General features: G+C 30.9%; 1 protein-coding gene across 11 annotated transcripts in view; it reads right to left on the minus strand.

Moving 5' to 3' along the window:
- Positions 1 to 17,099, minus strand: part of LOC134695419 (dystonin-like) — a 131,023-nt gene that overhangs the window by 35,519 nt on the left and 78,405 nt on the right. For 8 of the 11 annotated variants that reach the window (XM_063556663.1, XM_063556664.1, XM_063556665.1 and 5 more), the window contains 15 exons: positions 16,256 to 16,582; positions 15,332 to 15,761; positions 14,115 to 14,347; positions 13,484 to 13,708; positions 12,927 to 13,028; positions 10,444 to 10,611; positions 9,997 to 10,152; positions 9,495 to 9,563; positions 7,603 to 7,797; positions 6,963 to 7,091; positions 6,326 to 6,496; positions 5,404 to 5,559; positions 4,814 to 5,020; positions 4,211 to 4,321; positions 3,222 to 3,248 (listed from right to left, as the gene is read on the minus strand). In XM_063556663.1, coding sequence (XP_063412733.1) covers positions 3,222 to 3,248; positions 4,211 to 4,321; positions 4,814 to 5,020; positions 5,404 to 5,559; positions 6,326 to 6,496; positions 6,963 to 7,091; positions 7,603 to 7,797; positions 9,495 to 9,563; positions 9,997 to 10,152; positions 10,444 to 10,611; positions 12,927 to 13,028; positions 13,484 to 13,708; positions 14,115 to 14,347; positions 15,332 to 15,761; positions 16,256 to 16,582 — 2,706 coding nt within the window. The remainder of the gene's footprint in view (positions 1 to 3,221; positions 3,249 to 4,210; positions 4,322 to 4,813; positions 5,021 to 5,403; positions 5,560 to 6,325; positions 6,497 to 6,962; positions 7,092 to 7,602; positions 7,798 to 9,494; positions 9,564 to 9,996; positions 10,153 to 10,443; positions 10,612 to 12,926; positions 13,029 to 13,483; positions 13,709 to 14,114; positions 14,348 to 15,331; positions 15,762 to 16,255; positions 16,583 to 17,099) is intronic. The other 3 variants (XM_063556666.1, XM_063556662.1, XM_063556667.1) reach the window with 3 other exon arrangements.

The following is a 17,099-nucleotide window of genomic DNA, read 5'->3' on the forward strand; positions in this document are numbered from 1 at the left end:
GACTCTGCTTGTTCCATGCTGATTCGGCCTAGATAAAATTTCTTTATTTTATTCCATTTCCTTTTTTCAATCATTTTATCCCCCTTCACAATGGAAAACTTAAAAAGACTTGTGACTATGTAATGTTTTAACAAGTTATGCCCTGAATTAGAATAAAATGTTCTGCTTCTTTTATGTCCAATATAAATTCAATTTAAATTTTTAAAGACTTTTCTAAAAATAAATTCAAATATTCTATTATTGTGACTTTTTTCTATCAATTTTGTGACTTTCTGTCCAAAGAGACTTTCTGTCCTCAGTGACTTTTTGTCAATTTACTTTCTTCCATTTATGAAACAGACAATGTGTGTATCTGTCCTCAGGGCACTATTTTGACTTATTGACCCAGTATAATAAAATGAAGTGTAATTTCCTGTATCAATATTGTGCTATTGTTATCAAGTCAATGGATTTGAATGGCCATTTAATATGGTGATATTGCCTCTGGCATTTAATAACAGGTTAATAAAAAATATAAATAGGTCCTGTAATAAAATTTATCCTGTATTTATCAACACTTAAGGAAACATTTATAATAAAACTGATATCAATATCTAGGGCATTCTATTTTAAAATCAATTTTTGAACTTGACCTAGATGTCTATATTTTTTTCAAAATGTAGAATAATATTTCTTTTTTTATAAAATAATTATGTCACCCGATCGACAATGTCGGGTGACATATTGTTATTCCTCCGTTTCTTTGTTATTATTATTCTTATTCTTCCAATGATTTTTGTCCGGCAGCTTTTTTGGAGACAATGAAACCTGACTCTTGATTATAGTAAACTATAATGAGGAACAAAAAATTTCGGGTTGCAGTGGGTCTGAAGACCATTAAAAATGGCTGCCGTTACCATGGAAACGGAACAAATGTGAAAAATTCCACTTTTTGGTTTTGGTTAATTATTTGGAGATGCTTATACTTAGAATCATTATATTTTGATACATTGTAGGTGCCCACTATATACTTCTTTTGGATGATTTTTGGCACTCATTGGAACTACTATGTTGCCATGGAAACCACACCAAAAATTTCCAAAATATCAAAATGCTCCAAATTTTATGAAACTTCACAGTAATGATGAGCAACACGGGAAAATGTGAAATTTGGCGTTGGAATTTCGAAAATGTCTACCGTTACCATGGAAACAATGCAAAAATGGTAAAAATGCTTCAAAAACCTTAAAAAGTGGCATTTACTCTCTTAAAATGGTAGGTCAAATCCATTGAAACTCTGATGGTATATTCCCTCCCATGAACCAATGTGGTATCTGCCACTAAAATTTTGGAAAAGTCTTTGTTACCATAGTAACCAACCAAAATGTCAAAAATTTCCAAAATTTCAAAATACTCCAAAATTGATGAAACCTAATATGATTGTTGACTGTCAGGTCTGCATCAGATTTTTGAAGTTGGAATTTCCAAAATGGCTACCGTTGCCATGGAAACTGCAGAAATGTCAAATATTTTCAAAATGCTCCAAACTTAATGAAATTTAATATTATTGTTAACTGGCATGTACAGATGAGACTTTTGACTTTGGAATTTCCAAAATGGCTGCCGTTGCCATGGAAACAGAAGAAATGTGAAACTTTTGACAATCCTCTAAATGAACTCAAAATTTACAAAAAGATGTATCGCAATTCATAGATCTGTATTCACTGTTTTATTATTTTGAAATGGCTACCGCTTAGTGGCAATGGGGGAAGGGTGACATCCGCTATTGCTTGCAATGGCAATTCTAGTTGTATTTACTTTCTTTGCGTAATAAGAAGTATTTCGGTTCTAGACCTTTATATAATTATTTTGGCGCCTTTTTCTTATTATCAAGGAAAACACCAAAGCGAGTTTTACAGTTATATTTAGACATTATTTATTACAATGTTTTGTATGGAAGTTTATTTTTTTCTTGTTCTTATTCATATTATTTATATTTGTAGATTGTGTGATTCCAGAATTGTGTCGATAATTTGGACTTTGAAATAATTTAATACAATTTGGACTAATATATTGAATATGAATGAAACATTTTGTTGAAAAAAGTTTATTTTAACTGCTTTGGTGCATCTCTCAATTCACATAAGTCTTTAGTTGTCTTTGAAGTAATCAGAAAAGTTTTATGTTCGGATGAGCAAGCAAAGGAGAACATAAATCTAGCTTACAATGCTTTCTCTCTTCACAGTGATGTCAAAACTCATGCTTTGCATGAATATAAAGTAGAAGTTTATTATAGATGTTTAAAATATCAATGTTTTTTTATGAAATGAGATGTTCTCATATATTTTCAAAATTGTGAGAATGATAGTTTTGGTGAAAAAATACGAAAATAATGATTACATTTACAGTAAGTGAAGTTAGAATGAGTGAATGTACAGCTAATTATCTGATTACAATATTGGAATTCAAAATTAAGTGATAATTCTAAATAAAAATATAACTGCTAAAGATGAATTGAGGTAATGATTAAGGGATCTTTTCACCGCTACTTCACATTAGGATTTACATATGATGCATGCAATTCTGTTCTTCAAGAACATAAACCAATTCCAACCTATTCATACCTTTACAACTGCCTAAGATAGAGCATGTATAAATAAAAGAGAAAATCTATACATTTGATGTCTTTTTTTAGGGAAAATGTCCAAGAATTCACATTTTGACATGGTATTTGCTAATTAATGTACAGGTAAGCATGAGCAAGGGTTGATTCAGGCATCCTTCAAGATGTGACTGTTGCTTCTATGTTTGTCAAATCTTTTTTAGCTTCAGTGTTCATTTTGTGTATTATATTAAGATGCGCAAGGGTCGATTCAGAAAACATATATGACAGAAGGGAGTGATTATTTGGTCTCTAAACCAAAGGAAAATATACTACAAAGGTTTATAAAATGGCAACAGACAATGGGAGATAACTCACAATTTTTTTCCATTACAATAACAATTTGTTTAGAATCAATACTCAGTCAATCACATTTTTACATGGTACATGTATTTCTATTAAGTGTGTAGGATATTTCAATAATGTGCAAACATGTGCAGGAGTTGAATCAGACATCCTCAAAGAGTGGACTGAATATTTGGTTTTACAGACAAGGAAAGATAACTCATGTTTTTACTACAAAACAGTACAGTGCAAGACCAAACATTACTAGGCTAGCTTTCCACACATGTTTATATACCTCCATATAAGTTTCCCACAGTGCATTCTATTAAAGTCATCAAAAATTGGTCAATTGATATTACTATATATATAATTATTAGCTGATTTGACAAAAAAATGACAAATATGTTCTAATTCAGAAAATAAATTTTAAGTTTGTGTTAATATTAAGTGTTTATATGGTATTAATCAAGGTTTTATTAGAAAACAGATCAAAATACTAAAATAGAAAGACTTTAAATGCCACCCTTGAAAGGTAGATAACTTTAAGTGTTACCCTAGGAGGGCAGAAAATATAAAATGTTACCCTAGGATAGCAGATAACTTTTAATGTTACCCTTGGAAGGCAAATAACTTAAAATGTTACCCAAGAAAGGCAGATAACTTTGAATGTAATACCTAAAATATAAGTAGTTTTCAAATAAGACTAATAAATTTGATCTGTTTAGTAGTCAGAAACATCACAGCACACTATGATTATATTTTGTGTGAAAGTTAGAGTTGTTGTGTTTTACTGTTTTACTGTTTTATTCTCTATATATAGTACCTTAGGGTCCCACTAAAATAAAATATAGGTAAAATTAAGTTGTCCATTAATTTTTCATTATAAAGTCACTTCCCATGAAGGCCACACCAATTTATAGTTCTAAAGACTTGAAAGGGGTACTGTGAATTCTGTAATATTCATGGGATACCAAAATTTCTTGATTTAATTTTTTTGAACTCAAAACTTAAAAGTTTAATATTACATCAAATATACATTAATAATCTTTTTGAACTATTTTTTGTTACAAAATGGTGAAAAAAAAATTGAAAGACAATATATTGATGTGGCATAATTTAGACTTTATTAAAGTATTTATATATAACTCTAGCATCTTAACAAATATATATTTCCTGAAGCATTGGGATAAAGTATTTAATTAACAAGACCATTAATTTAATATATTCATCTGATTATCTATATATACATATATTTGATATACTATTTAAAATTCTACAACTGACCTTGAGTTCATCAATGTTTTGTTTTGTAGCACCTTGTGGATTGCTGAACTTTGCCATCAACTTTGAACTGTCATCTAGCCAATCACAGAGACTCTTCCAGGCATCATAAAACTGAAAGTAAATTGCAAATTTCTAGACATGACTATTAATTAAACTGCATTTCTAGTGCAAGGAATACAAAAATAAAATCTTCACTTGCAATTTGTGATTTTTTTCAGATCTACCAAGTAAATTATAGAAACCATTTAGGAAAAAATGCGCTTATTTATAAAAATCAAGCGATATTAAAAAATCTAAATCTTACAAAAATCAGTACTTAAATATATATGATTGGTAAATTTGATTCTCCAAACAGTCTGGATACAAGAAGGGGTGGATTCCCATTTCCCTACCCCCTCGCCAGTCCTACTCCACATCCCCTTCCTTCTTATTCCTTCCCCTCATACTCCAGTTTTCTCAAAGGTATATATCCCTATTTTTAGTCCCCCCTCTCCACAAGTATTGGTTCCCATCCCCAGACTCTAGATTACCTCCCCTCATGACTCCATTACCAGTCCCCTCATTCCCATAACCCTGTCCACCCCTTCATCACAATGAACTTACCCTCTTATCTTCTCTGTAAGCTTGTTGCAGCAGACGGCCTCTCTCATCTGTTCTCCTCAGAAGTTTCTTCCATCGTAATCGTATACCAATCAGAAGATTCTTTATATAAATGGTGTCCTGTTTCCTCCCAAAGTATTTCAAATAACTTCCTGTACGATCCAGTGACATCATCTTCTCAGATTGTTGTTCCAATTCAGCTCGTAATTTCTGGAAAGAAAAGGGGGAAAAGATAATATTGAATTTAGAGCTTTTGTCTTCATTTTGGACAAATATATATGAGATAAATTATAAGGATTACAGTGCTGGATACAAATTTAAATAGTATCAGATTTGAAAGAATTTTTTTTTTTTGCGAAAACCTATCACATGGCAATTTAACCTAATCATAACGGGATTTTTTTTCTGTTTTACAAAAGTTCATAAGAAGCAATCTGGTTTACTTTTTATCAAATGTTGGTTTGATTAAGCCTAATGACTTAAAAGAAGCATAAAACTCTAACAATCAATCAATCAATCAAACTTCAAGCCAATAAAACAGAACGAAAAGAGAATTTTGAGAAGACAATTTCATTTTAAATGAAGACTCTAACCTCGTGTTCATCAATCTGAAGTGTAACCTTCTCCACAAGTTTACTGGGATATTTAAATCCTCTCATGGCCACCTCAGCCGTGTTCAACCAATCAGTGAATGATTTCAATGTACCATGGAATTCATCTACGTTCTGCATGTGCTCATTCAGCTTCTCCTGAAAAATATAAATAATTTGTATTTAGACTAGCAGCAAAACGATTAAAGATTTAAGTCTTTGATGGTTTGATATTTCAGAACCTCTTATTCAGTTTTAAATAACAATAGATCAGAACATGTACACCACAAAAAGCAGAGGAACAAGCCTATATCAAAACATCTTTGGAATTCAATTTAATTATAGTATAACTAATCGCCGTATTTGAATATCAGAAAATAAGACAACGCGTGACCGAACGACGCATGGCGTTCGATCACAAGTTGTCTTATTTTTTATATTGAAATACAGCGATTACTTATACTTTTTATTACATTGTCAAATTGCTTTTTTTATGAAATTAATGTAGGAAATGTAAGGAACTATATGTTTTTCCTACCCATGTTTTGTTTCGACATTATCGACGTCTTGACAACGCCTATTGTTGTATGACGTCAGAGAGTGAAATAACCACGTTTATTTCACATGTGAAATTATCAGTTTTTATCTAACTGGGAAATCAATGTAATTCATTGCAACCAATGTAATAAATATAAATAATTGAACCTAGTTTTCATTTTATTTTATATATATACTGTAGGGTCATACCAATTTTCAAGTATGGATGAAATAATTTTATTTTTCATCGATACTTAAAACTTTTGAAAAATTCATTCCACTGGTTTTGAAGTTGGCTTTTACCAGCACTAAATTTGACTAAATAAAACAATAAGATTATACAGGAACAAATAAGTATTAATGAGCGTAAACACAAAATTATACAAACCTTTCTTTTCTCTGCTCTATTTTTAGTATCAGCCGTTCGTTCCTTGAGTTTGCGTAGTTTTTCAGCAATCTGTAATGACTCAGTGGGGTCACATTTACTGATGATATCTTCACCTTTAGCTATTAGAGCTGCTATTGGCTCATCTTTGTTCAGGAGGTCTTCTTGGCGTTTCTGAAAACAACAAATCAAAAACAATTATACAACATTGCTGTGAAAGATCTGTCCTTCAAACATGCTCACTTTGGTAGACTCAGCACACCAATTATTCGTTAACCAGTGCTAAGTAGTAAATAGATTGTTTTGGTCTTTGTCCTTTAAAAATCTATGGACAGTTGGAATGTCACCTATCAAACAAGTTAAGAGCCCAAAATAAAAATTTGATGATGAATTTACAGTCTTTGAGAAGTTGACAATGAGTCCATTACTTTGAAAGATGCAATGTCAAAAACGCTTATATAAATTGGGCTTTTTTCTTTAAAATATTCACAAAACAATTTTTTTGGCATTTAAAAAAAGGACTACTCACATTCAGCAGTTGTGTTTTTAAAAATCCAGAAGTAATTGTGTTTCAAATGGTGCTCCTAATCGTGGAGGTTTCAAATTTAAGTTTTGACATATATTAAAGAGTAATACTTACCATGCTTTTGTCATATTCAATTTTAGCTGTCTCAGGGAGTGCTCCTAGAGGTGGAGATGATTTCAGTTCAGTTTTAAGGTCTGTTACCCACTGTAACATATCATCCACATCACCTAGGTATTTCTTCATCTGAAATGAAAAGAATTAGGCATTATGTCACATTCTATTTTATACAATATGAAAATATGGCATGACCCTGCTTTCATAAAATAATATAAAGAGACATTACTCAAAAACGGTAAAAGTGAAGCACCAAAAATCTTATTATTTTGAGTGTTGTTGTACATTGTAATTAGCAATGTGTTATATTTTCATAAAGTTTCATTGAGGCAAACTTGTGTTTGAGAACTGAAAGGAAAACTTCAGAATTTTTTTAATTTGTAATTGGGCAAAACTCTAGAACATTTAAAGTGACACCACTCCAATTAAACTTGATTTTGTATTTTGTGGTTATAAGCATTGTTTATAAGTTACATAACATTTAGTTTGGCTAAAAATAGTTAGAGACTGTAAACCAATTTTGGAAAAACATACAGACATACAGACAGACATACAGACAGACAAAGGTTATTTTTTCATACACTTAATGGTCTACCACTATCAGAGATTTCAAAATTTTAACATTTTTCAAAGTACTAACTTGTCTAAGGTTCTCATGGACTTTGGATTCCTTATCTTTAGCGTTGGCCTGAGCTGACCGGAGTAGATCGTTCATGGTGTCCCTTTTCTCCACCAGTACGGGGCTGTCTTCGTCTTCTTTTTCTATGATACTATCAACAGCATCACTCAACTGTTTACAAACTCTCTCCTGGAGCTTCAGATCTCTGTTCAGTAACTAAAAATACAAAGTGTCAGAGTTAAAATAGAAATGATGGAAGTGCATAGCTTTTATATAGTTTGTATTTCATTTAATAGTCATTGATTCATCTTAGTGATAGGAAAAATGTAAATTCAGAAAACTGAGCGCATTTAGGAATGCTATTGTTAAACAATTGTCCAAAATACAAGATAAACTATTACAATTCAAAGACCAGTAGCATAAATTAATATACAAACATCACACAATTTCCTGAATTTACTGTCACTTAAAAAAATGCTGATATATTCATACTTTATAAAATACTCCTTCTTTCAAACAAAACAGAAGAAGTATAACATGAAGTTTTTTACCTAAAAAAATATTGAAACATACAAAAAGAAACAATCAAACTTCTACAAGATCTAACAAAAATTGCTGAACAGGTTTGATATAATTTACAATCCACAGCCAGATTTTCACCGTTGAAGTCCAAACAAAATTGTGGGAAATAAGCATTGATTTTTTCAGTAAAAAAAGCCAAATGAAAATTAGGTACCAATACAGAAGGGGAATAACTCTCCCTGGAAAAATATGGGAAAGACTCACCCAATTTTTTAATTTTCTAATTGAAAGCTTAAAATAAAGAATGATATTGCTCATACCAATTTAGAATTATTACATTGAAATTCTGGGTAAAATAATATACCAGTGTGCAATAAACTCATTAAAGCTAGTTCACTGTGCCGTGTATCACTTTTAAGCAGTGAAAATGTAATATTTTCTGAGTATCATTAGTTAACTCTTTTTGATGATTTTTTTCAAAATTAAGGTGGTACCTAACACTACAGGGAGATAACTCTGTAAAGTCAGCTAAATGTTTTTATTACATTGTGTTGTGAAATGAATATAAAGCTTCTCAATGATCAAAATTGGTGTTTGTCAAACTGCTATATAACCAGTGTAATTTTATCTGACAAAACGGTTGGTTCAAAATTTTTGAAAATTTTATATTTTTGTTCAAGGGTCAAAGTAAACTTTGACAAATTTTTATGAAAATTAAACGAGCCAAATTAATTTTAGTTAAGGTGTTGGGTACCACCTTAATATCATTTGCTGCTAAGAATAAATGTGAAATTCTTGTCATTTATTTGGTAAAAAGCAAGAATATTTGGCTGGCCAATTATTAGTACACAAATTTTAGTTTAACAAAAGATAAAAATCAAAAAATTATTAAAAAATTTCTTCATTAACTAAAGCTACTATAATTTTGAAATTCATTTTGTGAAACTGTCTAAAATTCAGTCAGTGCTAGTAAATGTTGATTTCTGTTTGATTGATTGATGGTTAATACTACACCTGCACACAATGCAACACACATGACTGAAACAGTGCTTTTCTGATTTTAACTTTTTATGAATACCTTAGTAACATATACACTGTTTTGATCTTCCATCTGACACTAAATTTTGAATAAAAAATTAGTATAATTTGAAAAATTTTAAGTTGAAATTCTAAATTTAAATTAGTTAATATGTTAAATGGAAAAAAAACCTTATAGCATCATGCATATGTTAATTCTATAACAATGAACATGATTAATTCATGCTTAATAATGGGAACAAATATTTTTTTAAGATAACGTCAAAGTGTAAGTCTTATGAATTAGATTAGAGAATAAACTAGACAACATGTTTTGTGACATTTTAACCAACACCTTGTTCACAAGTTTATACCTGTACTAATTTTAATTTTGCCTCCATCCATTGGACATCACTGTCCTTGATGTTATTATGTTTTATTTCCTGTGACAAATTGGCAAAATAGTCAGATAACAGTATTTTTTTTTTTTTTAACTATTTAAAATTTATCTTTCCTTATACAACCTTGGATTTCAAATATTCGACTTTGTGTGTTCATCGTTAAGAAGTCTAGAAAAAAGCTTCGGATGCAATTTATAAAAGTGTTACATCCATTTTTCTCCTCTCTTAATTTGTTATTTCAATTTTTTTAAATCTTCTTAAGAAATATAACATATTGTAGTCTCTTATTGTCTCTCAAATTCAGTGGACTTAATATTACGCATGAGTTTAAATATTTTCTGGTTATCTCATATCAATAGTCTGTAATTCATATAAATTCTATCTTTTTGAGTCAAACTAGTAAGAGTTGAATTTATGATTGACTGAAATGCTCATCCTCCTCAACTCTGATAAGAGAGTAACCCTGTAGAATTACCTGTAGTTTTTTCATGTGTGTTTCTAGTGTCTTAGGGTCACCAACAAACTCGTCAAAGTTATCAAGATCATCCTGAGCTTGTTCCAGAGATTTAATGGCACTATCCATACCAGCCTCAACCTCCCCTAACTTCATCTGCATCTGGTTTATTCTATTCTGAAAACAGAAGGTATGAAGCGTGTTAACATTTGCTCTTGTGGATAGCCAACACATGTGTTAACTTTATTTCTTGTGGATAGAACACACATGTTAACATTAATAGTGATTTAATTTCTTGATCTTATTTTAATCATTGAATCTATTTAACTGCAAAACTTGCAAAATTTAACCACTACTGAAATCCCTCCCCCTTTCCATTTTTAAATATGAATGTTGCAGAATGACGTCCACAAATTAAGGATTTATTTATTTCCTTGGGTACTAAATTATTTTTTCCCTCATCTATACCTCTCTTTCTGAGATTCCCTTTAGAACTTCCTTCCATTTTGTATTAATATCCTCCACAGGTTTATGGAGCACCTCTGCTGCCACTGGTGACATCTCTTTCAGAGCTCCAAGCTCCTGGTTCAGTTGCTGGAGTTCTGCTACATGTGGATGGACTTGAGATTTGTAAAACTGGAAAGAAAATACAAAATCTTATATTTTGATGTAATTTTTTTTCAGGCTTCAAGAAATTAAATATGCATAAAAAGAATGAGGTTTAGTTAGTGCCAATGAGTTTCTGATTAATAGCTTATATGTATTATATAACAGAGAACTTTCAAATATAATATCACAGACCAAAAGGGGAATCAACATTCTCTAAGTAGTAGATAAAAAAAATATATAAATGGAAGTCTATTGTAGGTTTTGTCATTTCATATCTTCTAGCAATATCTACAAACTTAATTAGGAATCATTTCCTTTTTTTCAAGATCTGATTCTTAAAACTTAGCTTCCCGTAGCGTTAAAATTACAATAAAACAATATGAAGTATATATCTAGAAATGTGTTTCAGGCATAATATACTTAGCATTATGCATGCAAACTAATTTAAATTAAATATAAAATGACGAAGCGAGAACTGAAAAGTAAGCATGTTGCCTAATAAAGTGAAGTGATGCATGCATGCTAATTTAGCACACAAGACTTCGGTAAAAACACTTATACAATGTAGCGAAATCAGACAATTATCTAAGTTAAAAGATCTTAAAATTACCCGTAAAAAAATACAGACTTTTTCATGCCCATAAAAATTGAACTGAAATTTAATCTTGCAAAATATATAATCATACATGAATAATGAAGCATGATTATGAAATATTAATGTTATAATGTTAGAATGGTACAGGAATTAAAAATATATAAAAGGGGGAGGGTAAAAAACATAAAACCACAAATCTATAACTAACACATCATTAGAACAGAAAACAAGTCATACTGTGTTGTGGAACAAAACCTAAAAAAAAAAATCTTTAAAAAAGTATTTTAAAGTAGATTTTCTTCTATTGAAGTACATTAGGTCTAAATCTTTTATTTTTTTTTGGTATTTGAGATCATCCCAGCCAAAAAAACATACAAGTGAATAATACTTTTTAACAGAGTGGCTCATCCAAACAGCAGTATAATTCAATGTCCAGTGGCAAAACTTAATATTGGAGATCTTCATGTACAAGCTACATTTGGGAATAACATACAATTCTCAATGCTAACTAAAACAAAATTCATAAAAAATAAAATCTGTTTTCCTCTGGTAATATACGTTCAAGCTATGTAATAAGCCGCCATGCATTCTCATACTGAAAAGAATTTTTAAAATGGGATTTACTGCATCAAAAAGTAGCAAAACTTAAAAGAAAATAGTTATCAAATTTTCTAAGTGAGATATTTGCACAAACAACTTTTCAATTATTGAAATGGAGAAAAGTAACAGTTGTTGACTAAATATTAACATTGTTTAATGATAGTATTTCAAAATTTAAAGAATGCACTTTTTGATGCAGTAGTATAAACAAATCTGACACTAAAAAGGGGGGTGCTACACACTGTGACATTCTAAGAAATACAAACCCCTTGCGATTCATTATACATGTAGCCAGCAAAGTCCTGTAAACGCAATCAAACTATCGTACAATATAAAAAAATAATGATTCTTTTAATTTTTTTTTACCCTGTTTAGAAATAAAACACTATTATTCAAAACACATTTTGCAATAAAAAATTTATCTTAGCATGTATCAAGCTTTAGTATTTTGTTAAAAGGAAGGATTGTTAAGTAAAACTTTTGTCACTGATTATTTTTGCACTAAAATTAGCTCAAATTGCAGGTATTTTTTGTTAAAATTATCTAAAATAGGTAATCTTTTTATTAAACAATGCATTGACTAACAAAATGGGATACTGTGGATTCATTCTTTTCATGGGTACAAACTGTCCTGGATTCGGGTAGAACAATTGTTGTTTTATTGATTATTGGTTTAATGGTTTTAACAAGTTCTGTATACAAGTGATCTGCATCAAATAGAAATCGACCGAATGCATTTGTTAACCTATTTTGGGTTGAAAAAATCTCTTCGAAAAGTCTGCAACAGTTTAAAAATTGAATTGGATTGTTATGAGAACCTTACAAAATAGAATTAAACTCATCTAAGACTTTACTTTCTTATGTGATAGTTTCAAAATCAACAATTCTTATACATCTATATATGTTCACTTGCATAAGATCGATTTCAATCGGACACAGCTCATGTTTAAGTTAATGAATTTAAGTATTCCACAAATACATATTTCCTTTTGAGGAATTTAGTATCGTATGAATAATAACGAATCCAAAGTATCTATTAAAAAACAGGGAAAAGTTACACTCATTATTAGAAAAGCAGAAAAATACAGATTACCAGACATTTTTAAAAAGTTTGAGGAACATTTTCCCTTTGGGTTATCTCCCTTACCTTGATTTCGTCCATTTGTTTACATAACGTTTCTGGATTGGTAGATACAGGCTTCATGTTTGCTAGCTTGTGTTCCGACAGTGGCAGCCAGGAGTTAATTGACTAAAATAGAGAAAATGAAAAAAATCAGATACTTAAAATAATATGTACTATCGTTGTTAATTTCACATCAACATTTGGTGTTTTAATTTCTGTGTCATGTGGTCTCTTGTAAAGAGTTGTCTCATTGGCAATCATACCCCATTTGAAAATTATATGGTTATGATAAAGCTATAACAAAATGTTTGCTGTTTCCTATTTTCTTTCTAATTCTGACATGTGTTCTTCATGGAGCTGTGCATAATTCTTTTATAAATTTACTCAACATTTTGGATTTTATAAATTATCTATCAATTTTCATACTTTTCTTTGGTGAAAATTAGTTGGTTAACAGTAGCTTTATCTATCACTTAAAAAAATAAAAGAATAGATTTATTGATTGCATGGTGTTTAACGCCATTTTCAAGATTATTGTGATATTTCTTGGACCACTTGATATGTAGAAAGAAAACACTTACATCTACAAGTTCCTGGAATTTGTCTGTATGGCCGAGTGCTGTCTTCAGATCTTCTTCTCTCTCCCGTGTTATGTCATGGACATCATCAGCAAGATTATGTAGATCTTCAAGTTGTTTACGAACTTCCACAAGTCCTGGTTCCCCAACCATACCACTCAACTGGTCCCCTGACTGTCTGCACTCTTCTAGTGAGAGGCGAGCTTTACCAAGTTCTTTGCGTAGTTCCTATAACAAAGAAAATAAAAAATGTTGCAGAAAAAATTTAATCACTTCAATCCACAAAGAAATTTGTAAATTCATTTTGATTTTAGAGTTGTAGGAATGCTTTCTCAAACCACATTTTTTTCTCTCTCCATTTTGTACCAATTTTAAATTTTAGTATCAAATATAATTTTCTTCATTATTTTGAAAGGACACAGTTTTGTACCTGTTTATTCACCTTCCAACTTTTCATGCTTTGAATGGGAAGCAGTCAATTTTGTTCAGTCTAGAACTAGTCTCCAATGGCAAAGGGAAGCAACATGGGTTTAATGTGTACAACAGGAGGCAACTTGGTAACTACCCACATAAATCTGAGTTTTGTAATTAAAGAAATAAATCTGCAATTGGCAAAAAAAAACCAATATGTTACCTTCAATTCTTTTTGTTGTTCCTGTACAGTTGGAGAGTCCACACCTGGAGGTTCTTGCGACAACAGGTTATCTTTCAGATCTCTGAGATTTGACATTGTTTCAGAACAAAGGTCATGGAATTTCTCTGCCACTTGTAGAGCATCATCCAGTTCTTGATCCCGTCTTTGAGCCTGATCTCTGATTTGGTTGTTCAATGTGGCTATTTCAGTGACTTTCTGTTTCAGATCTTCTTCTGTAATTATAAAACCAGAATGAATCCAAAGAATTACATTTTTGGTTTACCTCTTTGGGATGATATAGTTTCTAGATTTCAATACATTTTTGGTTTACCTCTTTGGGATGATATAGTTTCTAGATTTCAATACATTTTTGGTTTACCTCTTTGGGATGATATAGTTTCTAGATTTCAATACATTTTTGGTTTACCTCTTTGGGATGATATAGTTTCTAGATTTCAATACATTTTTGGTTTACCTCTTTGGGATGATATAGTTTCTAGATTTCAATACATTTTTGGTTAACCTCTTTGGGATGATATAGTTTCTAGATTTCAATACATTTTTGGTTTACCTCTTTGGGATGATATAGTTTCTAGATTTCAATACATTTTTGGTTTACCTCTTTGGGATGATATAGTTTCTAGATTTCAATACATTTTTGGTTTACCTCTTTGGGATGATATAGTTTCTAGATTTCAATACATTTTTGGTTTACCTCTTTGGGATGATATAGTTTCTAGATTTCAATACATTTTTGGTTTACCTCTTTGGGATGATATAGTTTCTAGATTTCAATACATTTTTAATTTTTGTCTGTTGCAGGAAAAGTATGAAGTTTTTGTGATGATTCATATTAACTTTTTTTGGTTCTACTGATGAAGTCCTGAAAAGTAGCTTGTTTAAATGTGTTGTCCCTTTTAGCATACACTCACTTGAAGTTCAAATCATTCGTAACAGGCAGAAGTTTAAAAGATCACACAGGTTACTCAAGTAATTACTGTTGAGCTGCAGCTGCAGATATGCAGTAATTTTGTTCAGTAGTTTTGGAGAATTATGGGATCAAAAAAGAATATTTTTTTCTATATAGAAAAAAATATATTAAAGTATTGACAAAAAGGAAGTTGAAGTCTGACAGTTTAGTTAGTGCTAACAAGTAACATTGCATATGTACGTTTACCGATAAGTATTCTTACAAAGTTAAAGGTGTGACATAATACCTTCAGCATCGTCTTCCATCCCAGTCATTAACATTTTCTTGGCGTCATCTTCAGCCTTCACAATCATTGGTCGATATCTCTCTAAATCTTCCAATAATAATTTATTTTCCTGCTGGTCATCCCGTAATTTATCAGGATTGGCTGGAATTGGATTAGCTGTAGTCAAATTCCTGTTTATTTGAGATAAATCGTCTAATAAATTATCTAACATTTCTCCAACTTCTTGTGTCATATTAGACTTTGCGTCTATCATGTCTTTAGCCTTTTGGCGTGACAGAGATTTAAGTTTAGCGTAACGATCATTATGGCTCAGTAGTTTTGTCTGTATTTCACCAGCGTCATTGTCCCCACATAATTCCATCAGTTCTAACCCAGTGGTGTTGAGATCATCAATAAAGGGTTTGTGGTCATCAACCTTCTGTTGTGATCCCTAAAATTAAAATAAAATATATTTACATTTCTTGATTGCAATAATTTCATAGAAACTGTGAATTTTCAATTATACAGTATAGTTAAAAGAGTTAAAACTTAGGATTCATTTATTTTTTCCTGGTAACAGTTTTTGTGGATTGCGATATTAGAAAAAAATACTGCTAGATTTTTCACATCGAAGATTAAGGTAAAAAAATATATGTCATTTTTTTTATTTCTTCAAGGCAAGGAACTGGATTCAAAATTTGAATGTGCATGGTTCTGCAGGGAAACTTTGTGCAGTTTCAAGCAACAGAGCTCTCTTGGCTATTTACATTTAAAACATTCTCCATATTCTAACAATCAAAACTTCTTCTGTACATATTGCTATTGCCTATTTTGTTTTGCAGCATGCCTCAAAGTAACTCTATATCTCAAATGTGTTGGCTGGCAATATCATTTTTGAAAAAAAAAATCAAAACTGAATTTAATAATCTACATAAATATAATTACCTTAATATTTTCATATTGTTTTTTAATCTGATCCAAACTTTCCCCAGGAGAAGACTGTGCTTTCATATCAGCCTCCATCTCATCTAACCATGACTGTATTTCTGATTGGTTCTCACTAAAGTGTGTAGCCAATGGGAGAGCAGATTCTAACTGACCAAGGCGTTCAGAACTAAGCTGACAAACAATGTCAGCCTGTGCCCTAATGCTGTCTAATCTTGACTTGATTTCATCTGTTTGGGAATTTGTTGTTTCACGGAGCATGCGGTTACATTTATTTATAATTTCTTTCACTGCATTTCTCTTTTGGTTGAGGTCATCATTAAAAGACTGAAAAAGATTTTATCATTTATCAAGAGGATAAGAGAAAATATAACTGTAAGCATACAACAATTACACTTAAGGGAGATAACTCCTTGTAAGTCAACACTATCTTTAACAGCAATGTGAAATTAAAACATATTAAAAGTTGCTGATGTATTTGATTTCAACATCTCCTGCTTTGTTAAAGTGATTATTGTGTCCATTAGTTCATTTGTGATTTAGTGGGTTTTTTGTCCAGACTTTTTAAAAAAAGTTAAAAGGCCAAATAAAGTATGAAGCTGAAGAGCATTGAATTTAAGAGTATAGTGGTCTTGAGGAAACGATGATAGTCCGTCGGAAAGGGACGATAAATGGCTGACCCGTGTTAAGAGAGAGCCACATCTCTTGCACGTTAAAGACACCCTTGTAGATTTCGAAAAAGAGTAGGCTAATGCCATTACAAGGCAGCACTCGCACCCGCAAAGTGGAAAGGGATTAATATAAGTTGCAAAACTTGTTTCCCAATCCACTATAAATAAATATG

Source organism: Mytilus trossulus, chromosome 13, assembly GCF_036588685.1.
Source record: "Mytilus trossulus isolate FHL-02 chromosome 13, PNRI_Mtr1.1.1.hap1, whole genome shotgun sequence".
In the NCBI taxonomy this organism is placed as follows: Eukaryota; Metazoa; Mollusca; class Bivalvia; order Mytilida; family Mytilidae; genus Mytilus; species Mytilus trossulus.